The 26,384-nt window shown below is 46.7% G+C and overlaps 1 protein-coding gene across 6 annotated transcripts in view; it reads left to right on the plus strand.

Annotated features, from left to right (window-relative positions):
- Window positions 1-26,384, plus strand: part of SFSWAP (splicing factor SWAP) — an 88,407-nt gene that overhangs the window by 32,902 nt on the left and 29,121 nt on the right. For 4 of the 6 annotated variants that reach the window (XM_019039108.3, XM_055357649.2, XM_019039109.3 and 1 more), the window contains exons 8-13: window positions 9,343-9,583; window positions 10,587-10,718; window positions 11,589-11,682; window positions 12,678-12,849; window positions 20,344-20,574; window positions 22,014-22,204. In XM_019039108.3, the coding sequence (XP_018894653.1) occupies window positions 9,343-9,583; window positions 10,587-10,718; window positions 11,589-11,682; window positions 12,678-12,849; window positions 20,344-20,574; window positions 22,014-22,204 (1,061 nt within the window). The remainder of the gene's footprint in view (window positions 1-9,342; window positions 9,584-10,586; window positions 10,719-11,588; window positions 11,683-12,677; window positions 12,850-20,343; window positions 20,575-22,013; window positions 22,205-26,384) is intronic. The other 2 variants (XM_055357648.1, XM_055357651.2) reach the window with 1 other exon arrangement.

Below are 26,384 nucleotides of genomic sequence, written 5' to 3' on the forward strand. Positions count from 1 at the left end.
AGGGCCCTGCCCCTGCCACAAACTTCTGCCTGGGCATCCAGGCATTTCCATACATCCTGTGAAATCTAGATGGAGGTTCCCAAACCTCAGTTCTTGACTTCTGGGCACTTGCAGGCTCAACACCACATGGAAGCTGCCAAGGCTTAGGGCTTCCACCCTCTGAAGCCACAGCCCGAGCTGTACCTTGGCCCCTTTCAGTCATGGCTGGAGCAGCTGGGACACAGGGTACCAAGTCCCTAGGCTGCACACAGCACAGGGACCCTGGGCCCAGACCACGAAACCGTTTTTTCCTCCTAGGCCTCCAGGCCTTTGATGGGAGGGGCTGCCATGAAGACCTCTGACATGTTCTAGAGACATTTTCTGCATTGTCTTGGGGATTCACATTTGGCTCCTGGTTACTTATGCAAATTTCTGCAGCCAGCCTGAATTTCTCCTCAGAAAATGAGATTTTCTTTTCTATTGTCAGACTGCAAATTTTCCAGACCTTTATGCTGTGTTTCCTTATAAAACTGAATGCCTTTAACAGCACCCAAGTCACCTCTCAAATGCTTTGCTGCTTAGAAATTTCTTTCACCAGATACCCTAAATCATCTCTCTCAAGTTTAAAGTTCCACAGATCTCTAGGGCAGGGGCAGAATGCCACCAGTGTTTTTGCCAAAACATAAGAAGTCACCTTTGCCTCAGTTCCCAACAAGTTCCTCATCTCCATCTAAGACCACCTCAGCCTGGACCTTATTGTTCCTGTCACTATCAGCATTTTGGGCAAAGCCATTCAGCAAATCTCTGGGAAGTTCCAAACTTTCCCTAATTTTCCTGTCTTCTTCTGAGCCCTCCAAACTGTTCTAACCTCTGCCTGTTACCCAGTTCCAAAGTCACTTCCACATTTTGGGGTTATCTTTTCAGCAATACCCCAAATCTGGTACCAAATTACTGGATTAGTCCATTTTCACACTGCTGATAAAGACATACCTGAGACTGGAGAGAAAAAGAGGTTTAATGGACTTAACAGTTCCACATGGCTGGGGAGGCCTCACAATCATGGCGGAAGGCAAGGAGGAGCAAAGTCATGTCTTACATGGATGGCAGCAGGCAAAGAGAGGCTGTACAGAGAAGCTCCTGTTTTTGAAACTATCAGATCTTGTGGGACTCATTCATTAACATGAGAACAGCGCAGGAAAGACCCACCCCCATAATTCTGTCGCCTCCTACCAGGCTCCTCCCACAACACATGGGAATTGTGCTAGTTACTAATCAAGATGAGATTTGGGTGGGGACACAGCAAAACCATACCAGTTTTATCTCAGTTGGAAAATACTTAGACACAATGTGTGATGAGCCAAATAATAAATGCTTTTAAGTATTTGGGAGGATGGGAAGGAAGATCATATTTTCTTAAAAACTGTGGGCTTACATCTTAAGGAGTTTTTGGTTTGTTTTACCATTTTTATTCTTGCAATATGAGATTTATGTTATAGAGAGCTAGTAGATAACCACCCTGCCTAAAACAAACAGTTGCCAGAAGGTATCTTTTAGGAATTCTTGAAAATTATCTGAGTTCAGGAGATGAAGTCAGAAGTCATGAGAATGGAGATAATTGAGTGGAAAAGAGAAACTTGCAGAAGGAGAAAGAGTTTCTCTGCCCTGATTTCTCTCATTCACTTCTAGAGGGCCTTGAAGGTTTCTAACATCCCCTGGGTGTATTAGGCACTTTCCTCATTCTTGAGAATGCAGAATTCAGTAATAAAAACAATTATTCTTGAATCGTGTTGTCAATGCCTGACATTTACATGCATAGAATGTGGACCTCTCCTGGGGTGCAGGTCTTCACTGTGAATAAGGCAGCACTCTAACTGTAGGCAGAGTAAGATTCTCAAATCAGGCAGGCTGGCACAGTCTGAAGGACCTAAAAATACCTGTTTCAGGGATCTGCATCTTCAGTTGGTAATGAAACTTTTAGTAAGGCTTTTTTTTTTTTTTTGGCAAAAAAAAAGTAGTATTGTAGAATTTTACATTAAATAGTGGAATTGCCATGAAACAATTTATTCTGACATTGATCCAGCAGCCGAATAAGCCTGCAGGGAATGGCGACTCTTGGCAGCGGGTCAGGCTGTGGGCTTCAGAGTGGGCCGCTTCCTGGCTTACCAGCCCTGCTAGGGTAAATCTGCTCTCAGCGGCTTCCTCCTAGAATCCAGCTTGAAAATTAAATGGAAATAAACAAACATCGGTTATGGTCTGGGAAATTTGCTACATATTGCATGTTCTGTATGACACACTAATACATGTACATGCGTAGTATCACAGATGACTGCATATATTGGTGAACCATTAGCCTGAATTGGAGAGGAGATCTCAGGTGAGTATTGGGAACATGCACATCATCTTTGCAGTGCAGCCCACCTTGTATCTCTGAGAAGTCAGTGTGCATGTGGAGAAAGAATGGAAGGGAATGCAGGCAAGTTAAGATCACCCTTGAGAGGTGGTTCTCAGATGGAGCTGTGCTGCCTTCCTAGCTGAGGACCTACAGCGTTGTTGCAGTGTAGACTCATGTAATGGTGCCATCTTTTAAGCAAGTCTTGACTTTTGATGCCTCATTTGCTGCTGCTAGACCCGGGCGGAGCAAGCTTCTCTGGCATGTGGGTCGTTTGTTTGCAGTGTGCATTTGGTGAAATTGACAGCTGGGTTTCCCTGTCCCCCGTCCCCGCCTGGAACATCAGTGTTCTGAGCCTGTAGCCAGTGCTTTTCTGTGACTTCTCTTTCTTTCCTGTGTTCGTTCCTGTTCTTGTTGCTTATATGTTTACTTCTGTATTTTGCTGGAGCACATCCTCCAATAGTTTCCCAAGAAAGGGTACATAGGAACACAAAGTTTTTTAAATTCTGGGATATCTGAAAATGCCTTAATTTTGCCTTCCCATTTGACAGGTTGGAAGCACTTAGAATTGCGGGGTGGGTATGACTTTCCCTAAGAATGTAGGTGCTGGATGCCGCCATCTGCAGGAGCCTTTGCTGCCACGGAGAAGCTCATGCCGGCCAGGCGCGCTGGCTCACGCCTGTAATCCCAGCACTTTGGGAGGCCAAGGCGGGCAGATCATGAGGTCAGGAGATCGAGACCATCCTGGCTAACATGGTGAAACCCCGTCTCTACTAAAAATACAAAAAATTAGCTGGGTGTGGTGGCGGGTGCCTGTAGTCCCAGCTACTCGGGAGGCTGAAGCAGGAGAATGGCATCAACCCGGGAGGCAGAGCTTGCAGTGAGCTGAGATCGCACCACTGCACTCCAGCCTGGGCAACAGAGCGAGACTCTGTCTCAAAAAAAAAAAAAAAAAAAAAAAAGCTCATGCCATGCTCGTTCCCATTCTCTCCTGTGTAACTTGTACAGGCGTTGAGCGATTTGCATCATGCTCTGCCATGCCAGGAACACAGTGGACAAACCTCCTTCTGCCATGGAGCTTCTGTTCTGGAGGGCAGAGCCAGACAGTGACAGTGGACATGTGACTAAGAGCGATGGAGAAAGTGGCCATGACAAGGGGACCAGGGTTCTGGGGAGGCCAGCAGTGCTGGCGTCATGGGGACAGGGAGGCCTACTGTGACCAGAGACCAGAGGAAGTGCAGGTGAGCCCAGCAATTACCATGTGCAGGATGGGGGATGGGACAGCAATGGGACATGAGGTAGGAGAAGCAGGCAGGTTGGTTTGCAGGAGGGCTTCCCAGACAAGGGACTTAGCTTGACCCTGGTTGAGAGAGGTCGCCGTGGGAGGGATTCAGGCAGAAACTGTGGAGGCAAGGGTGGAAAACCCGGGGCAGGCAGCAGCCAAGAGGCTGTACACATGGAGGGCAGGAGGTGCTGCAGCTGGAGGGCAGGACTCAGAGCTGAATCATCAGGTGTCAGCCTTGGGGTCTGCCAGATGAACTGGATGGATGAGGGGTGTGGCCACCTCCTGCACTGGGGGACTACAGAGGAGAGGCATGGGGAGAAATCAGGGGCTCTGTTCTGGACACATTCGGCTTGAAATGTGTACGAGACATCCCAGTGGGAATGTTGAGTAGGTGGTTAATGCACAAGTTCAAGTTCAGCTCAGGGCTGGAGATGTGAATTTTGCAGCCATCAGGTATAAATAGAATTCGAAGCCATTGAACTTAGAATAGTTCCTGTCAACAGGATTTAGATCCAGGAAAAGAGACCAAGAGGCATGGCCGCTGCCGAGGAAGAGCCTGGGGCTGTGGGAGCAGCGAGGCCACCATCTGGCTCTGGATGCCTGGAGAGCCGGGAGACAGGAAGGCTGGCTTGTTGCTGCCTCTCAGATGTGCTCAGCTAGTTACATTTGCCTGGCTAAAACACAGGGGCCATCTCTTTAACATTTCGTATTAAAATAGGTGTGTGTTTTCAGAATATCTATACTTATCTCCATAGAACTCTTAACTATTTTAATTCTTTTTTTTTTTTTTTTTTTTTTTTTGAGACAGTCTGGCTCTGATCTCAGCTCGCTGCAGCCTCCACCTCCCGGGTTCAAGTGATTCTCCTGCCACAGCCTCCCAAGTAGCTAATTTTTTTTTGTATTTTTTAGTAGAGACGGAGTTTCACCATGTTGGCCAGGCTGGTCTGGAACTCCTGGCCTGAAGTGATCCCCCCAACCTTGGCCTCCCAAAGTGCTGGGATGACAGGCATGAGCCACCCTGGCCAGCCTATTTTCATTCTTAATATACACATTGTTCATCCTCCCTGACTTAGCTCTTCCAGAAAGGTGGTTGCTCACCAGTCTCCTCTCTAAGAACCTTCTCATTCTCAGCACAGGAGTTCTGTTCTGTGTGTTAAATTTACACGAGATTAAGATCATGCAGAGATACGAGGGAACTGGCTCTGATTTTTGCAAGAAGCCAGTTGAATAGAGGGCCTTGGGAGATAATTAGGCAGATTTCTCTGACCTGTGTTAAGTAGCTCTGCACGTTTCAGAGGAGACAGTATTGGAGGACTTACAAATGTGCTTCCTGCTTTTAAGCAGCTTGGTTCTCGTCATACAACTATACTTGCTATACTTGCCTTTAGGGACTGTGTAGGTACCTATTGGAATTTCTTTCTTGGATTTATTTGGAGTAGGCTTTCGTAGTACTCATAGCGTTTATTAGAGTAACATTACATCAGCATTTAACTTAGTTTAAAACGTAGTCTCCTTTGGGAAATTCAATATAAAATCCTAAGAACTGCAACAAACCTAACAAGATATATATGGTCCCAGCTTACTGAGGGTTCAACTCGATGATGGTGCACATGCAATTTGCATTCAGTAGAACATCAGTAAAATGCTTGAGATACTAAAAACTTTATTATAAAATAGGCTTCGTGTTAGATGATGTCATCCAGCCATCAGCTACTGTAGGTGCCCTGAGCACATTTAAGGCAGGTGAGGCTGTGCCATGGTGTTCGGTGGGTTATAGGTGGATTCTGTGCATTTTCCACTTCACGGTGTTGTCAGTGTATGGTGGGGTTGTCGGGAAGTAGCCTCACTATAAGCCCAGGAGAATCCCTGCATGTCGTGGCAGCCTGAGGACAGCAGGAGCCCCTTGGCACACTGTGCCCTCCCCCGTTCATGACTAGTAATGGCACAGTTATTGTAAAGCTGATGTGGCTTTTGCCAGCCCAGACTTCAGTTTGTAGACTACAACCCAGCTTGTAGATTTTATTTCTGTTGTCACCCTGTACTAGTCCAGAAATTCTTAAAATTTAGTGTTCATGAGAATTGCTGTATACGACATACAAGGGGCTGTATACAAAATCCCTGTGTCCTATAGTTGGTAGTCAGTTTAAAGGGCTTCAGTCCAGTTAAAGGGTTCTGTGAGCTGTATGGTGCCACCGTTGTGTGCGGCACGTGTCAAGCAGCTTCATGGTCCCTGCAGGTTATCTTAGCACTGAGGCAGTTTAGAAGCAGTCCAGGCCGTGCCACCAGCTGGCATGAACTCACTCATTAAACACTTACTGAGGGCCTGCTCCTGCCAGGAGCTGTACGAGCTGCTGAGGTTTTGTGGTCACTATTTGGAGATGTGGAGTCCTTGGGAACATAGCTGCACACTAGTCCTAGTGGCGCAGGAGTTGCCATAGGGCGTTGTTTACAGGGTCCCCACGCGAGCCCAGAGCAAAGGCCTCCTGAGTCTGCCAAGGAGGCAGAGGCTTCCCGAAAGAGGTGGCACTGGAGATAAGCTGAATAGGGGCCTCATGGCAGGCAGAGACCCTGCGAGGCCGTGCAAAGGACAGAGACCTGGGGAACAGAAGCCAGGGCAAGGGGTGGGCTGGGCAAGCAGCAGAAGCCCTTCGGGAGGCTGGCCCTGGGCTGCTCCAGATGACTTGTGCCCGTCCTGCCTCCCACCAGGGCCACAGTGTCTGGAGAAGGATGGATCTGACGTCTTCCCTTAGATCTTCACATCCCTGACACCCTACGAAGTGAGAATCTGGGAGAAGCAACCCAGGAACGGTGTAGCGGAATTCATGAACCACTGTGGTGTTGGTTCCCGGGCTGCCTCCGAGCATGGCAGTGCCATAGGACACGTCCCACATTCTCACTGTCTGCCGACAGAGAAGTGTTTTCATTTCATCAGACAACACATACTTTATTTCTCTTGGAGTCCTTTTCAGAGACAGGATGATTTTCAAATTTGATTAAAACCTTGGAGAGAATCACACGTGTGTGTGGGGAAGAGGTGACAGCAGACCGCCTCACAGAGGCTGCGCGTGTGTCGGCTTCACAGCTCTCCTCTGTGAGAATCTCCTGGGTCTGGGTCAAGGGTGTGCCCAGAGCATTGTCAGCCTGGGTGGTTTTTAGCGTGGAGCCTCTGAAGCAAGTTGTGGACCTAGGCTAGGATGTCCCTGGAGGTGTTTTCAGATTTGGGCATTTGTTTGATTTTTACACCTACAGACAGCCTTTTTTTCTTTTTGTGAGCTCAGCTCAGGGGCTCACTCCGTCACCCAAGCTGGAGCACAATGGTGCCATCACACCTCACTGCAGCCCCAAACTCCTGGGCTCAAGCCATCCTCCTGCCACAGCCTCCCAAGTAGCTGGGACTATAGATGTGTACCATGCCCAGCTAGTTTATTTTATTTTATTTTTTGGAGATGGGGTCTGATGGTATTGCCCAGGCCTGAAGCATCCTCCCGCCTCAGCCTACCAAAGTGCTGGGATTATAGGTGTGACCCACGGCACCCAGCCTAAATTTTTCAAATTAGCTGACATTTTTGACATTTGTAGTGGATGAGTCTCTAAGCAGTCTGCCATTTTGCCGGCACTGCTATTTTTTTTAACACTTCGTTTTTATTTAACAAGATGGAAGGCTCAGGAAGGTCATATAGACTAACAGTCTGCGTGTTCTTTAAAGGAATGGCGCTCAGCTTTGAAAACAGTTTCTTCATCTCTGTTGTGTTCCAGTGTGATTGCACTTTATACAGTTACATAAAGAATGCAGGTATCAGGTTGGAGCTGCATAATATGTACTACTAGTTGAAATAATTGTAAACCGTTTTGTTTTGTTTGTTTTTATGAATTCAGATCCCGTCCTTTGTGGCCCCAGTTTAAAACATGTTTGGACGCTTTTTAGGGGTGAGACTGACTGTCCAGAGCAGGACATGGGTTTTCCATCCTTCCTGCTGAGGTGGGAAGCTGGAGACCTGACAGTAGCCAGTCAGTAGTGGGGTCAGTTCCGCCTGGCCCTCCCCAGAGCTAAGCGCACACGGGGCTGCGCTCTCTCCCCTGGAGTGCTGGCTTCGCCCTGGCTAAGAGGAAGCATCCATACATAGTAGCCTGATGGCTCCAGCAGGGAGTGGGTGGAAGCAGCAGCTCCCCCCTTCCAGGGATGCCGTTGTCTCTTACAGAAGCACATGCTTATATTCGGATTCCTGATTTTGATAGGAAGCCTATGTTGGACCATCAGGTCAGTTCGTTGGTCCAGCACATACTCTGCTCAATGCAGAGGCTGCAGAGACAGTGAAGACAGGACCTGCCGCTGCAGGAGCCTCAGAGACGGTGCCTGCCCTGCTGTCAGCCTCCCATTGACATCCAAGGGTCTCATCCCCTGCTCCCGGCCTTTTCTCAGAAATGTTGCTCAGATATATCTGTGTTGACGATAATGTGGAGTATATTGAACCCACTTATCTTATTTTGAAAATTTGGAGTATTACTGTTTCTTTGTCATGGTGGTTGGTGTGTAACATGGAGCTAGAGAACAACGGTTTAGGAGTTCATCATGTATAATTAATTTAAATAAGTCATTAGCAGCTGGGGAATATGCCTACAGCACATAGGAATTATGCTGCCTCGCCAATCTAAGATGGAAAGGTCAAGATAGTCTAAGTTGTACTTCTGAAATTTTTCTCTGCATAGCATACATTACTGGAAACCATAGTTAAGCTTTTACTGTTTTTCAGTGTTATTGTTTTAAGGTGAATTGATTGAAAGTGAAGATAAAAGTTCTTAATTCGAAAAATATTTTTGCCATCTCCTAATAAAGAGGAAATTAAATCTCTGTGTAGTCAGAACTACTTGCTTATCTACAACAGGACTGGAAATTAAATTTCGTAATTAATCATTGAATCTTCTGTGATTCGTGGTTCTGAACATTTAACCCCAAAAAGGATAAATGTACAGGATTTTTAATTGTTAAGACAGCGTGCCACTACCCTACAGATACCTGCATGTGTGCACAGAATAGGTGGCAAGACGGCATACATCACTGTCTGTGATGGAAAGGTCCAGACACAGCCTCAGTGCCCCTGGGAACTTTTATTTACTGAATAAATTCCTGCACAGCGTGTGTTGCTGGGGCCGGGGGTTGACGCCAGGGTTGCCAGGAGCAGCTGCCTTACTGAGGGGATGGTTTCCGGATTAACGTGTGAATGGAGGGAGCAGCGTGCCTGGAGAATGAAAGCTGGTGTCAGCGCGGGGAGCTAGCCAAAGGCATTTCCTCACATGTGCATTTAGGAGCATAGGTGGCCTTGGTGGGCCGTGTGAGCAAAGGGATGACTGGTTGCCACTAGAGAGGAGACTGTTCCCAACCTGCACATTTTGAAGTTAAGGAGGACATTAATTTGTCTAGAGAATATTCATGTCTGGTGCCTTTTAATGTCCTCATGCCATTCGCTTTCCATCTGTCTTTGGATGCGTGTTGTGGCTTTGCCTGGTTCTTTTAAATTGCATATTGTGCAGACAACTTTTTGTATCAGAAAAATCTAGAAAACGGCATGGTTGGAAGTGAACAGAGGCAAGGCTGCATCTTGCCGGGGGAAGGGCTCTTGTGGCTGCATTGTGGACTCATGGACCAGCCTGTGGCCGGCCATGCTCACTCTGGGGCTATGTGTCTCCACAGCGACCGTGGCAGCCATGTATTACAGCTACTACATGCTACCGGACGGCACTTACTGCCTGGCGCCGCCTCCTCCCGGAATCGACGTGACTACTTACTACAGCACCCTTCCTGCTGGCGTGACCGTGTCTAACTCCCCTGGAGTGACGACCACCGCCCCACCACCTCCTGGGACCACACCACCACCGCCCCCAACCACAGCAGAGACTAGCAGCGGGGCCACCTCCACAACCACCACCACAAGGTAGGTGCAGCGTCCACCGCTGCCCGCTGTGTGAGTCACTCAGCACTGCAGTCACTGGGGCCGTCTGTGTCTCCATGGGGGGCTTGTAATCTAGATCACATACGGGGTGCCCGTTGTCTGAGTAGTTATTATTCCAAATCCCCAAGTTACAAAGTTGACAGGAAAACAGAAATGGTTGTAGCACAAACTTTTTAGCATTGAAGTTAAACCACTTATAAAGTTGAATTCATTCCACGTCGCACGCTGGCCCCAGATCTCCAGCATCTGTTCTTGCGCTTTGTGTCAGAGTCTCAGTTGAGCTGTGCTAGGCAAAATCAGTATGCAGTGAAGCTGCTGTTGTTTGCAAAACATGCAGGTTCATAAAGTTGACGCAGGTGATGTTGGGGTGCTTCATCAGTCTCTCCCAAGCTGTTGGCCACCAGGGGACCCTGGCAGCTACTTTAGTTAACCTGTGAAGCCATCGGCAGAGCCCTAGCTTCTCCAGCAGCGAGGGCCCCCAGTGTTCGGGGGACGAGTAGGAGACAGGCGTTTTACCAGCGGGCCTGGAATGCTCCGCCTTGAAAGGAGACTCCTGGGAAATGGAATGAAACACGGGAGTTTCTGTGAAAACGACTCTTTCTGGTCATGCTGAGCAAGTCAGACAGGAAATGAAGGAGGTTGAACCATGCTTGCCGACTTGTTTTCAATATAACAACAACAACAACAAACTGCTTGTTCTTGGTTATTTCTAAGAATTAGCTTGTGATTGGGGGGAAATGTTAATTAGTAGGAAAAATGCACCTTTTATCACTAAAATCCCCATTTTTCACTCTTGACAACAATCCTGTCTAGTTGACTTTAGTTTCTGTCATGTGCATCACCTTCAACAAGAGCCTCCCCTAACACACTGTTTATAACTCACATGTCTCTCCGGGCATCTGAGGCGGTGAGGACCCCCGAGCAGCCAGGACTGAGCTTGGCGAGCCCCTGAAGCCCAGGGGTCTCACAGACTCTTCTCCCGCAGTGCACTTGCCCCCGTGGCCGCCATCATCCCCCCGCCCCCTGACGTCCAGCCCGTGATTGACAAGCTGGCCGAGTATGTCGCCAGGAACGGCCTGAAGTTCGAGACCAGTGTTCGTGCCAAGAATGATCAAAGGTCAGAAGAAGAATTTTATATGTTAGGTATATGGCATTTGGGGGTTTCGTTTAGCCTTTTTTTAAAAATGTAGGTACAGAATTAATTTTTTTATATATTTTTAAGCCTTTTCTTGAAATGTTTTTTTTTTTTTTTTTGAGCTGGAGTCTCGCTCTGTCACCCAGGCTGGAGTGCAGTGGCGCGATCTTGAGTGACTGTAACCTCTACCTCCTGGGCTCAAGCAATTCTCCTGTCTCAGCCTCCTGAGTAGCTGGGACTACAGGCGCGCACCACCACGCCTGGTTAATTTTTGTATTTTGGTAGAGACAGGGTTTCACTGTGTTGGCCAGGCTGGTCTCAAACTCCTGACCTCAAGTGATCCACTTGCCTCGGCCTCCCACAGTGCTAGGATTACAGATGTGAGCCACCACGCCCAACCAATATCTTTAGATAAATACATTTTTTAATTGGCTTGTTAAATTGCTTAGACTTGGGTGGTGTTTTTAAATTATGTTACCTGTTTTTTGTTTCATTTTTTAAGTAGGAATTTTGAAGCTACCTAAAATAAAAGCCTATAATTCATGGTTTTCAAGAATCTGCCTTAAAAATCTAGACACAAACCCTTCTTTTTAAAAACCAAGTAATGTCCCACACCTCAGTACTAGTAAAACATAAAGATATGTTGTCACATTTGCAGCATGACCTGTGTAACCCCGGGCAAGCGATTTCGACCCCCGTGTGCAGTCTCCCTCATTGATAAGATGAGTAGGTATAACAGTAACCACCTTGTGGGATTGTTGAGATCAGTAAAGAGCTAGGAGAGCAGGGCCTGTTGTTACTTCAGTGAGCTTGTCTTGGTAAATGACCCATTTTCTTTCTTTTTCTGCTCAGATTTGAGTTCCTGCAGCCGTGGCACCAGTATAATGCCTATTATGAGTTTAAGAAGCAGTTCTTCCTCCAGAAAGAAGGGGGCGATAGCACGCAGGTACGTGTCTGAATGCAGGGAGGCTGTGAAGCTCTTAGAGGTGGCTCTGCCTTCCAGATCAGAAGTCGCTTTCTGTTTACTCTCCTACAGGTGAAAGGGCTGGGTGATTCTTCACCTTTTTTTAATGTGTGTCTGGCATACTCCATCTTTCACGTCCCCCTTAGCTCTGGAACTTGATCTGTTGAAAGCATCTGCCCACGTTCACAGCGTTGATGATTGTTTGTCCAGCACGTCCTAAGCAAACAAAAAAAATCCTGTTCCTTCAACTGTTCGATGTTTTGGCTGTCTACAGTTTCTAGCTACCTTTCATGACAGCCGGGTACCTTGCTTCTGTTGTGTTAACATGTATGAAATATATAAAATATAAGTGGGCGCCTCATGCCTGGCCAGCTGGTGCTGGGGGTGTCCTGCAGCACGGCCTCTGCCTGCGCCTGCACGCCCTTCCCCCTCACCAGATCCCCAGCGTGGTGCTGGCGCACTTGGAAGTGCTTTTTGTCCTACAGCCCCCTCTTCTGCCTTTGCTCTGCTCTTCTCAGTTATATAGACACCGTGACATTTTTGTAAAGCCAGTTTTGGTGAAGAGATGACATGGGCTTTGCTTCTCAGGAGATTTCTTCAAACCCTTATCTCCAGTGGCCCACACTGAAAGAAACTGACTCCTCTGTAAGTGATGGGGATAATTTGGTATTTTTAAAGAATTCTGAGTAATCAGTGTCCAAAGAAAAGATACTGAAAATTGGTTCCCAAGGCAGTATTAGGGCTTCAAAGAGTATAGTGTTTTTTCAGACAGGAGAAAATCTTCCATTCCTCTTTGATACATTCCATTGTAAGAAAAAATAGCAGATCTGGATTTGGAAGTCTGTTCCCAGTGCTGCTTGGGCAGTAATGTACAATTGCCGTTGTCCAGTGAAACATATATACTGTATACATCTCTCTTTTTTTTAAATTTCTGTATAATTTCCTGCTGACAGTTTATAGTGACATTTAATCTCTAGGCTGTGTCTGCACCAGAAGAGGCTCCCACAGACTCTGCTCCCGAGAAGCCAAGTGATGCTGGGGAGGATGGCGCGCCTGAAGACGCAGCCGAGGTGGGAGCACGGGCAGGCTCAGGCGGGAAGAAGGAGGCATCGTCCAGTAAGACCGTCCCGGACGGGAAGCTGGTGAAAGGTATGCTGCCACTTGCATGTTGGCCTTGCACATTCCACCGTAAGTCGGCAAGCGTAGGATCCTCGGTGACCTCAGACTCAGCGCCCTCACCTGCAGGCTGGGGTGGGGTTGGCGGTCCCCTGGAGGTTGCTGTGGTGAAACCTCCGCCTTCCATGCTGTGTCGTGCTTGCCTCGCGTGGCATTGGAGGTAACGTGAGTGTGAGCAGCCCTTAGGTATGTGTCTGTTTTAACAGTCTGTTCAGTGTACTGGACATTTGTACAGAAAGTTTCAAATAATCCTTCATACTCCCTGGGACTTCTGAAACTATTTATATGCAAACTGTTGTACCAATGAAATTCATTTATTAATTTGTCAAAGCAGATTCCTTGAGAATCTCTACCAGGCAATACTTCACTCACTCGATTTCAGTTACTTTGTTATGTTCTTGGAGCGAGACTTTGATGTCGCAGGACAGACAGGCACATAAAAATACAAAGTCAGTGTAATTAAAAAGCAGACAGAAGCAAAGGCCAGAGCAGGCCCTTAGCCAGGATCCTCGTGGAGCAGCAGTGGGCTCCCCCCGCGGGAGGGAGGTTCTGTGGAGTAGAGGCGTTCAGCTGGTGTTGCGAGAGGAACGGGAAGCTCTGAGGCAGGGGTGCAGCCCTAGGCAGGAGCCCCGTGGTGCGAGCTGCCCGGCCCCGTGCTGAGATGCGGTAGGTGGTCAGCAGTGACTTGGGGGTTGGCTGGTGAAGGAGCCTTGGCCAGCTTGCCCCGGCGCGCCACGTTGGGGAGGGGCCAGCACATCTGACAGCTTTTAGGTCAGCGGAATAACTTTATCCAGTCTGGTGACTTTGTGATGTGGTTAAGCCACTGGAGCGACTTCAGAGATTTCTGGTGGCATTGGTGGCCTGGAATGGAGTGTGACAGGTGTGGCAGTGGGGCGAGGTGACAGCTCTTGGGTCAGAAGGAAAGGCAGAGTGGAGACAAGAGATTGAGGAAGTGGGCTGGGGTGATAAGAGGACCGTCCTTTGCATAAAGGTGCCTTGCTGTATGAGAATGGTGATCATTCAGCGAAACCAAATCCATGTGGATGAACGGCTAACTAGGCAATTCACTACGTGTGTCTTTGGGCCTCTCATTCGAGTAGGTTACCTGAGCACAAGTGATCCATCTCTCACCCTTCCCGGCCACCCGCATACTCTCACTGGGATAATCAAGGGAATGTAATAAGTAGAGGAGGAAAATGGTTACTGCTGTAGAAACCCGGGGAGAGGTGCTGTCTATAGGTCAGGGTAAGGCAGCATACCTGGAGCTTGCAGAGAAGTACCCTTGAGACTCAGGGCAGTGACTCCAGGGGAGTCGACTGTCAGCCACAGAGGGGCAGGCAGGAGGCTGGAACAAGCTGGGAGCGTCCCAGAGGCAGCAGTACCTCATCCCTTCTCACACCCCAGAACACAACCACAGCCCGAGCCTGCCTGCTGCCCCAGGGTTTTTGAGCCCAGGGAAGGCGCCTGACCCAGCCAGCTATGGGGTGTGCAGAGGGGTTGTGAGCCCAGGGAAGGCACCTGACCCCTGCCAGCTGTGGGGCCCGCAGAGGAGCAGCCCTGCCCACAAGGCTGCTGCCAACCAGCGTGACCTTCTCCACACCTCCCTGATTGTCCTAGAACCTGGCAGATGAAACAACACACCGAGAAGTTTCCCGTCTACATCCACCCAAGCCTGAGACACTTGAACAGAGATCTACTCAATATCTGACAAAACCCATGCTAACTCTCAGTTCTCAAAAGCACAGGCCAGCCTCTCTTTGAAAAGATGCGGAGACAGAAATGTCATTGCGCCCACAGAGATTCCAAAGTTCGGGAGACACAGCTGAGCCTCCAGGCATATGGGCATCTCTGAAACAGACTCCTGCGTAACAGGAGAAAAATCTTTTAAGTCTGTAATTTGTATTCTACAAAATAGAAAATATTATAAAACTAGTGCTACTGATAATCAGACATGGAAAAGATTGCTTAGAAGTTGCTGTGGAGTGTGGTGGCTCACGCCCATAATGCCAGCACATTGGGAGGCCAGGGCAGGCAGATCACTTGAGTCCAGGAATTCGAGACCAGCCTGGGCAACACGACAAAACCCCGTCTCTGCTAAAAATACAAAAATGTAGCCGGGCATGGTGGCACATGCCTGTAGCACCAGCTCCTCACAGAGGCTGTGAAGTGGGAGGATCACTTAAGCCTGGGAGATAGAAACCAGCCTGGACAACATCGTGAGACCATGTCTCTACAAAAAATTAAATTAAATTAGCCAGGCATGGTGGCACCCATCTGTGCTGCCAGCTACTTGGGAGGCTAAGAGGGGAGGATCTTTTGAGCCCAGGAGACGGAGGTTGCAGTGAGCCAAGACCACGCCACTGTGTTCCAGCCTGCGTGACAGAGGAAGAAAATTATAGGTATCTTTTTAAGTACACAAGCTACAACTAGAAGTTAACACTAGAAAATAAAGTATATGAGAACATATATTATTTTAAATTTGAATGAATTTGAAAATCGGTGAAAAATATCGTTTTCTAAGAAAACATAAGTGCTGAAATTATTTCATAAAGAAATCAGGAACCGACATAGACCTATAGACCTGAAAGAATTTTGAAAATAATTGGTTAGTGAAATACCTCTCAACCCAGGCAGTCAGCCAAGACAAATTAAAGGTCAAGTTAATTCACCCTCAAGAAATAGAATACCTACATCATTAAAGCCACTCCAGAGCATTAAGAAAGATGGAAAAGTATGAAGCTCTCAAAGCTTGGCAATCTGTAGACCACGATCACTTACAAGTATAGATGTTAAAATATTAAACTGAATTCAGCTGTGTATGAAAATAGTAATAGATGATGAGCAAGTAGGATTGTTCCAGGAATCCCAGCATGTCACAAAATGAGAAGACCTTCTAGTATAGTTTACATATTAACAGAGGAGTGGCTTTCTCAGATGCCGAGAAAGCAGCAACATTCTCTCGGATGTTGATGATGAAACTTCTTTAGTATAACAGTAATTGATGTTGGAAAAACAGGCTCTCCATTTTGAAAAATAATAAGATATCACATATTTGACAACCATAATTCCATATAAATCCAGTATTTAAATGTAAAACATAAAACTAGAAAAGTAGATAAATATAAAGGTAATTTTCCTTTTAAAATAATCTTGGAGCTGGAAAGAAGTGTCTTAAGAACTGAAGCTGTAAATCATAGGGAAAGATTGGTAGGTCTAATGGGGGCATGGCCTGAATAAAGTTAAAAGACAAATGCAGAAATGGCAGTAACTGCTAATACATAAAAATAAAGGTTAACATCCTCACTATAGAAAGAGCTTTTATAAATCAATATGAAAAGACAGCCACTGACCTAGAGAAATAGACAAAGGACATGAAAACATGGTTCCAAAAAGAAGAAAAATCGATGGCTAGTAATATATTTTTTCAATGTAGCCTCATTAACAAGTTTTTATTTTTTGCCTCTCAAATTGATAAAGTTTAAAAAAAGTAACAATGAGAGAGAGGCTGTGGGCAGTAGGAATACTGTTTTTGAGTGTAAGTTGATAGAACCCAGTAATATGGACTGAGTTTTAAATGAAAATGACCTTCTACTCCTAGAAACGTGTTTTACCAAGATGTCTATACATGGATGTTCATTGTAGGGCATGTTTGTTTTTTAAAATAAAAAAAAAAAAACTTGGAAACAGTTACGGGAAATTGTGAATTGACATGTCCATACTACTTATTGCTGTCTGTTTAAGTGGTCTGTGTTGACACAGAAACCTGTCTACACAGTAAAGAAAGGAGTTGCTGGGGCCAGACACGGTGGCTCACGCTTGTAATCCCAGCACTTTGGGAGGCCGAGGGGGGCAGATCACAAAGTCAGGATTTCGAGACCAGCCTGGTCAACATGGTGAAACCCCGTCTCTACTAAAAATACAAAAATCAGCCAGGTGTGATGGCGGGCACCTGTAATCCCAGCTAATCGGGAGGCTGAGGCAGGAGAATCGCTTGAAACTGGAAGGTGGAGGTTGCAGTGAGCCTAGATCGCGCCACTGCACTCCAGCCTGGGCGAAAGAGCGAAACTCCGTCTCAAAGTGAAAATAGCAGGTTATGAAACAAGGAGCTGTGCCCCCATTTTACACACGTGTGCCATTGTACACTTCTGCCTGGGAATCCACTGATTATGTTCAGATGATTTTTTTCCATATTGGAATTGCAGTTGATCTATTTGCTCATATGTTTTCAAAATCTCCCACAGAAAATGTATATTACTTTTGAAGTTAGAAGTTAGCAATAAGAGTTGTTAGCTAAAAAACAGAAACCTATTTGCTATGGAAGATGGCGGGCTCACTCAGGGGTGCCCGATGCCATGTCAGCCGTGCATCTGTCCCCGCATGGTCCCGTCCTCCACCGCCTAGGAGATAGTGGACCATCAGTGCCTGCCTGAATGCAAATCATAGTGAGTGGTGTGCAGGAAAGAGGTTGGGCAGGGCCTGTCTGAGGAGGCATCGTGGGGGCCGATCCTTGAAGAATGTGAAAGGGACAGGAGAAGAGCAGGCAGCTCTCAGGCAGAGGTGAGGGGCAGTGCAAACATGGAGTGGTGGCCCCGATCACTCAGGGACGTGGCAGCCTTGGGAAGGAACTGGGTTTATTCTGAATGCAGCGTGAGACCTACTCACTGAAGCTGTAGGACATGCTTTCCATGTGCTGTGACGTGATCTGCAAGGAAGATTCTAGGCAGAAGCAACAATTTTGTGATTGAAAAATTCCACATAAAGAAGTAATTCCTGATTCCCTGCACTGACCTGAGGTACCTGGAGAAACTTACTTAATCTTTTCAGCCTCGGTTTTCCCATCTGTAAAATGGGAAGCCTCTCAGTGTCCATCCTGTGGAGCTGTAAAGGCTGAGTAAGGGAGGCCTGTGGGCTGTGTGCCATAGGCCACTCTTAGAGTGAGTAGCTGTGGTTTTGGCTTTGTGTTTGGTGTGCATAGATACTAGCTTTAAAATGTCTACTTGACAGGCCGGACAAGGTGGATCACCTGAGGTCAGGAGTTCGAGACCAGCCTGGCCAACATGGTGAAACCCATCTCTACTAAAAATACAAAAAATTAGCTGGGCATGGTGGCGAGCACCTGTAATCCCAGCTACTCAAGAGGCTGGGGCAGGAGAATCGCTTGAACCTGGGAGGCAGAAGTTGCAGTGAGCTGAGATCGCGCCTTTGCACTTCAGCCTGGGCGACAGAGCGAGACTCCGTCTCAAAAAAAAAAACAAAAAAAAAGTCTACTTGAGGCTGGGCACGGTGGCTCATGCTTGTCATCCCAGCACTTCAGGAGGCTCAGGCAGGAGGTTTGCTTGAGGCCAGGAAGTCAAGGCTGCAATAAGCTATGATGTACCGCTGCACTGCAGCCTGGGCAACACAGTGAAACCCTGTCTCAAAAAAATAAAATAAAATGTAAAATGAAATAAGCATTGCTAGAAGGTGTTCCGGAAGCTTTCATCTTAATACTCTTATTTGTTGATTGCATATTTTTCTCATTTGGGGAGATGGTTTGGAAATAATTGTTATTAAATCATTTTGTGATATATTTTAGTCTAGCCCCTTGTTTGTTTTGTTTTGTTTTTTGTTTTTTGTTTTTTTGAGATAGAATCTCACTCTGTCACCCAGGCTGGAGTAGTGCAGTGGCGTGATCTCAGCCCACTGTAACCTCTGCCTCCCAGGTTCAAGTGATTCTCCTGTCTCAGCCTCCCAAGTAGCTGCGATTACAGGCGCCTGCCACCACACCCAGCTAATTTGTGTATTTTTAGTAGAGACAGGGTTTCACCATGTTGGCCCTGCTGGTCTTGAACTCCTGATCTTGTGATCCACCTGCCTTGGCCTCCCAAAGTGCTGGGATTACAGGTGTGAGCCACTGCACCTGGCCAATTTTTTTTTCTTATGGAAAATCTCAAACATGTACGAAAACAGAATATCACATAATGACCACTCACGCCCCACACACGTGCTCATCATCTGGCTTCAGCTGCCGGCCCTGCTGCTTTTTATTTTGATGTTATAAAATACTGCTGTCCCGGTATCAGGATCTTTGTGTGTGCCCTGTCCCGTGAGGCAGTCGTTGATGAAAAGTGGTTATATTTCAGAGGGTCTGGGCTATCACATGCTTAACTGTCTACTTCACATCACACGCGGGTTTGGAGCCATAAAATGCTAAAGCGGGAGGACCTCCGCCAGGGGCCAGCCAGGTAGCCCACCCTGTGCTGCAGAGGTGGCATCACAAACATAAGTTGCAGCCCTTCCAGAAGCGGCCTTGTTTACCCAGAACCCACTTCCCTCTCAGTCACCTGGTTTGCGGTGCACTTAGCATCCCCTTCATTGTGGGTGACTTGAATATTCTTCATAAATAACAACTGACGGTTTTTTAAAATACTGTATCTTATTGCAACCAGTTAGTTCTTGTCAAGAGCCATTTATCACAGCATCTGAAAGAGAAAGGGACTCTGTGTTCATTGAGTGGTGGGGCGGGAAAGATGATTTTTTCTTCAGGGCCTCCATATTTCCCTTAAATTCAAGCCTTCTGGATATTCTAAGAGGAGGGATTGCTTCTAAATTTTTGTCACGCTGGGTTTGACATTTTCTTACAGGTGTGGAAAATGGTCTAACATAATGCCTGTCACAAAGTAGGTAAAAATGTTTGCTGAATAAAGGCATGGATTCTGTAATTTTTGCTTTGTAAGAAAAGGCTATTTTTTATCATGGGGAATTTTTTAAAGAGACCTGTTTATAGTGGAGTCACATCATATGCCTCCTGAAGCAAATTCAGATATATGCTGAGCCATGAATTTTTTTTTTTTTTTTTTTTTTTAAAGAAAAATGAGGCCGGGCACAGTGGCTCACGTCTATAATCCCAGCACTTTGGGAGGCCGAGGCAGGCGGATCACGAGGTCAGGAGATCAAGACCATCCTGGCTAACACGGTGAAACCCCATCTCTACTAAAAATAGAAAAATTTAGCCAGGCATGGCGGCGGGCGCCTGTACTCCCAGCTACTCAGGAGGCTGAGGCAGGAGAATCGCTTGAACCTAGGAGGCAGAGGTTGCAGTGAGCCGAGATCGTGCCACTGCACTCCAGCCTGGGCGACAGAGCGAGACTCCATCTCAAAAAGAAAAGAAAAGAAAAATGACAAGAATTGGCCATTTAAAATTGCAGGTGACTGCCCTGGCATCAGCGAGCGTGCCCTTGCCATGCAGTCCCCAGTCAGTGCGGTTCTCACAGCATGGTTCAGGGGCTCACCCCAGCCCCACGCCATGCAGTGCACATCTGCACAGGTCTGCTCTGACAGCACGGCGTCCCCCACCGTAGACCCTGCATATGATGTGGCTCCATGCTAGTCATCCCCTTCCCAGCAGCCGATGCTCAGGTGGGTAGCAGGGCCTGCAAAGATTTCCACTCTGTAACATGTATCATAATTCTCACCTTTCCTCAATAGCTTCCTTTGCTCCAATAAGCTTTGCAATCAAGGCCAAAGAAAATGATCTGCTTCCCCTGGAAAAAAATCGTGTTAAGCTAGATGATGACAGTGATGATGATGAAGAAAGCAAAGAAGGCCAAGAAAGTTCTAGTAGTGCTGCAAACACTAACCCAGCAGTTGCCCCACCCTGTGTAGTTGTTGAGGAGAAGAAGCCTCAACTTACCCAGGAGGAGCTAGAAGCAAAGCAAGGTTTGTTGATAGCTTTTAAACTTCTTGAAAGAAAGGAAATACACAAATATAAGATTTATCTGCTAAGCCAAAAAATCTCGAGGCTGCCAACTAGAATCTGAAGCCTTTGGAAATCAGACCTATTTGGGAGTTGTGTAACATGTCTGAGGTTTTGAAACGTTCTCTTTTAGAGGAATGAGCTCTGCTCTTCACTGAGCCTCAAATGCAGTGCCGTTGGCAGTTTGTTTTCGAAGAAACTGAGTTGGCCGTCTTAGCCCTAATGCGCCACAGTGGAATGCATTAATGGAAGCTCACTTTGCACTTGGCTGGCAGCCCCAGGGTAAAAGGCTCAGCCTGTCTTCCCAGCTCAGGAACCAAACTAGGAGATGCCCTCTTGTGAGGCTGCCTACCCACAGAACCACTGGGTCTTTGAAGGTGGTGTGTCCCCAGCTGGTTTTCCAGCTGCGGCTCATCTTCATGGGCCGCAGTGTGGCCACCACACCCACCCCAACACTGCTGGCAGCATGGGGACAGCATGTAGTCTTCCCATCCCGACTCCAGAATAAATTCTGCTCTGCATTAAAGCAGTCAAATAATGGTTGCTGCATTGTGGTTGTTATCTATTCTAACTGATTTTCTTAAATTGCTTTTCCTGTATACACACATTCAGATCAAGCAACATTTAAAAGAGGCCAATTTTCAGGCAAGGCGCAGTGGCTCATGCCTGTAATCCCAGCACTTTGGGAGGCTAAGGTGGGTGGATCATCTGAGGTCAGAAGTTAGAAACCAGCCTGGCCAACATGGTGAGACCCCGTCTCTACTGAAAAAACAAAATTAGCCGGGCGTGGTGGCACACGCCTGTAATCCCAGCTACTTGGGAGGCTGAGGCAGGAGAATCGCTTGAACCCGGGAGGCAGAGGTTGCAGTGAGCTGAGATCACGCCATTGCACTCCAGCCTGGGCAACAAGAGCAAAAACTCCGTCTCAAAGAAAAAAAAAAAAAAAAAGCCATTTTTCAACCACAATCCACCATCAAGAACTTCCATTGTGCTATGGTGTTCTCCCTAAGCAAACTTGTACTCATGCCTGTACATCTGAATCTGTCCTTCCTGTGTGTAAACTAACCAACTGTTGGATCGTTTGGAATAAAACACTTCTCATAGAGTATTCATTGCCTGGTGTGAATATTTTGGATATATGCTGAGAGCCACTCTGAGGTTTTCATTATTCCAGCTTTCGTTAGTGTAGAGTCTCACCAACCTTCTAACTCTGAAAGTAAAATGTCCAAAAAAGGGCACGTTATAAACTAATTCTCTCAAAATTTGATTTGTCCAACGTATGTACCTATTCAGAAACTTTAACTAACTGCATTGTATGACACTTTTGCAACCTGTGAAAATTAAGATCAGATAAAATACTGTTTGCTCTAAACTTCTCTTTTTTCTTTGTTTATTCCTTAAGCAAAGCAAAAGCTGGAAGATCGCCTCGCAGCTGCTGCCCGGGAAAAGCTGGCCCAGGCGTCTAAGGAGTCAAAAGAGAAACAGCTTCAAGCAGAACGTAAAAGGAAAGCGGCGTTATTTTTACAGACCCTCAAAAATCCTCTGCCAGAAGCAGAAGCTGGGAAAATTGAGGAGAGTCCTTTCAGTGTCGAGGTATAGTAAAATCCCACATTGGTATCTGCGGGGCTGTGTGGTACATAGAGGCAGGGAGGATGTGTCTCCCTCCAGCTGCCCTAGTCTCTGGCCTGAGTGAGGGATATGAGCTCCCAGCTCTTCCTTCCGACGTGGTTGAGCGGCTTTTACTCTATAGCAGTGAATCTAAGAATTTGCCAGCAGTCTCCCCCGTCAGTGCACAGTCACGCCAGCAGCAAACACTGCCCGCGGTTTCAGGGGAGCCTCTGCTTCACGGCTGCCCTTATGGGGCTGGCAGGAGGGCTTGGGGACTGCCTCCCATGGGTCCTGCTGGGGAAATGTGGTGGACACACTTCACTGGAGCCCCGCCTCCGCAGCAGCACCAGTATTACCCTCACACGTGGGGCAGAAATCCTTTTGCCACGGTCTGTATCAATGTCAGCACTTTAATTAAAGAGAAAAACGAAGAGGGAGTTAAGAGAACAGACTCCAGGAGTGCATGGCTCCTTCCTCAGTGGTGTGAGCAGGAATAGGGCCTTACATGGGGGTCATCACGTGGCTACCTTAAAAGTCTCCCTGCCAAGGGCGGGGTGCTCAGAACAGTGCCTCAGACCAGAGGCCTTCAGTAGACACTGGCTCCTGTGCCAAGGGGATTGCTCCCATGCGTGTCCGAGGCCAGAGGCCTTCAGTAGACACTGGCTCCTGTGCCAAGGGGATTGCTCCCAAGCATGTCCAAGACCAGAGGCCTTCAGGAAACACGTGCCTTCCACAGCAGCAGCACAGAAATTAATCATAGTCAGCAAAAACTCTGCTTTTTTTTTTCTTGTCACATCAATTTAGAATCTTTTAAGTTTAATTTTAGATTCTTTATAGTAGTTCTGTCTCTGAATTTTATTTTGTATTTAAACTACAAGAATATCCAGAAATTCTTTGGGGAGTTTAGGAGCATTTTGGAGACATAGCTCTTTTAAAGTAAGAAAAATAATGAGTAGGACACATCCTTTGAGGATTAAAGGAGGATTGTCTTTTTATCAATAAACTGTGACAAAACTGGGCATTTTAGTAGCTAGTCCTATAATTGTAGGTGAATTAAAAGCTGACTTAACATTTGAACTATAATATTAGAATGGGTTTACATCTACAATTAGACAATAGCTAAAAAGTTGTGGTTTTATATTATTTCAAGAGCACTTAAAAATCATTTTATAAAATGTTTCTCAACCTAATCTCTCTCTTTAAAAAAATGAATGACCACATGTTCAAAATGTTTAAAATCAGACACCACATGTTCTCGCTTATAAGTAGGAGCTAAACATTGAGTGCACATGGACACAGAGAAGAGAACAGCACACTCCAGGGCTTCATTGAGGGTGGAGGGAGGGAGGGAGGAGGGTGAAGATCAAAAACCTCCCTGTTAGCTACTATGCTCACTGCCTGGGTGATGAAATAAATAAAAGTTGGAAAGAATAAAAAAGGTAGTAACTCCGGGAGTTTTACTTTTTGAAAAGTTTCAAACCTTCAAAAAATTGGAAAGAATGGTAAGATGCCCCCAGCGCCCCAGGCGATTGCATGCATGTGCTCGCTCATCTATATGTGCGCACGTTGACCCATGCGTGCTCGCCCTCTCTGAGAGTCGTTGCAGATGTGGTGACCGCTCTGCCCTGAATACTGCAGCTGCATTTCCCATGAAGGGCCTTCTCCTGGGAAACACAGCGCTGCATGCAGATTGTCCGCCGATGGTGTCCATCACTTCCTCTGCAGGCCGCAGCCACGTTGCTCCAAGTGGCCCCACATGTCTTTTGTAGATTTTTTTTTCCCATAGTACAGAATGAGCCTTTCACTTTAATTATATTGACGTTTCTAAGAGTCCAGGGCCATTATTCAAAACTGATTTTCTGCTTGAAGTCACTTCGCTTATTTTTCTGTGGAAAACAACATTCTAAGCTCAGACTTTTCAAATGATGCTGAAGGCTGAATCAGCTTTCTTGTTTTGGGAGTCAGTCTGAAATCCTCTCACATCCGGCAGGAGGCCTCAGAAAGAATAACTGACGAGCAAGGAGGGGAGAATTAGAAGAGCAGAGAAGATGAGTTTGTGTGAGACCCTGTCGAGTCCCCGAGTGCCGCAGGGTGGGCTCCTGCCCTGAGTCCCGAGTGCTCTGGCCATCCGCTGTAGCCTCAGCTCCTCTGAGCCCTTGGACATGCCAGCCCCAGAAACGAACATTTTCAGGCAAGGTGGGAACCCCCAGCAGCCCCCCGGGACGCCATCTCACAGCCTTTCCACAGCTCTTCAGAGTCGGGGCTGCCTCCTGGCTCCTCACTTCAGCCAGTTATGGCCGAAGGATCTGTGGTCATTCCTTAGCTTTAATAGGATTTCTTGGCTGGACGTGGTGGCTCATACCTGTAATCCGAACACTTCGGGAGGCCAAGGCGGGTGGATCGCTTGAGGCCAGGAGTTCGAGATCAGTCTGGGGTCAACATGGTGAAACCTCATCTCTACTAAAAATACAAAAAATTAGCCGAGCGTGGTGGAGCATGCCTGTAATCCCAGCTACTCGGGAGGCTGAGGCAGGAGAATCGCTTGAACCTGGCAGGCAGAGGTTGCAGTGAGCCAAGACTGCACCACTGTACTCCAGCCTGGGTGACAGAGCAAGACTCCTTCTCAACAAAAAAAGGATATTCTGCAGCAATAAGGGGATGAAATACACAACAACAAAAACGATCATGAGGATGCTTTGTAGCCACACAGAAAATGCTTCTGATGTAATAAGCAGGAGAAGCACAGTATGAAATATATCCACTTCTGTGGTTACAGCCATGAAAATATGCATGTAGCAAGGAGGGAAGGGAATTTAAGAAAGTAAGGGACCTGTTTCAGTGGCTTACGGGTTATCATGTTTTGATATCGTTTGTGCAGCGGGTAAAGGGGTTAATTGAAAGACATTCACAGGAATGCTTTAACCAGTTATATTACATGACTGTACGTGTATGTCGTCATAAAATTTCCAGTGAAACTCAGTCACAAGTATAATTTATCACTAGCCCAGTTTTTCCCAATCTGCTGTAGTTCCGCATCACAGCAACCAGAATTGTTTCTTTATAAACACAAGATATGTCACAGCTTAGGTCTGTGTCCTATTGATTTATTTTATTTTATTTATTTATTTGTTTGTTTTTTGAGACGGAGTCTTGCTCTCTCGCCCAGGCTGGAGTGCAGTGGCGCAGTCTTGGCTCACTGCAACCTCCGCCTCCCGGGTTCACACCATTCTCCTGCCTCAGCCTCCCGAGTAGCTGGGACTACAGGCTCCCACCACCACGCCCGGCTAATTTTTTTGTATTTTTAGTAGAGACGGGGTTTCACCATGTTAGCCAAGATGGTCTCAATCTGTCCTATTTATTTTTATACGTACCCTCTCACCTCTCCTGTTTGCAGGCATTGGTTTTTGAATCTGTAGAACATAGAAATGAGTGTTTAAATCACTAGGATGCTCCTGGATATATGTGTGTGTGTATATGCAGATTACAGCTACCAAGCCATTTCAACAAAAATGTAATGGTTGTAGCAGATGATGATAAATGTCTTTAATAGCTTCTGAAACAAAAATACTTGTAATTAAATTGGCAATTGCCATAAATAAAATTCAAACTCGAAAATATTTTTAGCCTAAAACAACTTCTGGGACAGGTTACCCTTGACTTTACTAAGTATTCTAGCATCTACTTTACTCGCTGATGTTGAGACATTTGACCCAGCTATGTAGTTGTAAAATACTCGGAGTCCAGGAGGACTTGAGACAAGACCACGTTCGGCCACCGCACGCCCTGGGTGAGGAAGCCTGCGTGGCTGAGGGCACATCGGCACCAGGAGGCTCATGGCACCCCCAGGTCTGTCGGGGCCATGGCTAGCTCGGGCTGGCTCTGCAGGGTGGCATGAGGACACTCCCTTATACAAGGCCTGGCATAACATGGCAGGAATTTTGCTGTCACCTTAAAGTTAACTGAAAACAGCCACAGTGCAGCTTATGTGCCTGAAGGACAGTCACTTCTCTGTCTTTACTTTTTATAAAACTGATGTATACATATGATTTTTAAAGTTCAAATGCTAGAGAAAGGTATAAAACAAAGAGGAGAGGTCCTTTCTTTCTTGTGTATTTTTTTTACTTCCTGTGGAAATGGCACTTTTTAAAATTCCTCTCAATTCTCT

This window comes from Gorilla gorilla, chromosome 10 (genome assembly GCF_029281585.2).
Source record: "Gorilla gorilla gorilla isolate KB3781 chromosome 10, NHGRI_mGorGor1-v2.1_pri, whole genome shotgun sequence".
NCBI classification, from domain to species: domain Eukaryota; kingdom Metazoa; phylum Chordata; class Mammalia; order Primates; family Hominidae; genus Gorilla; species Gorilla gorilla.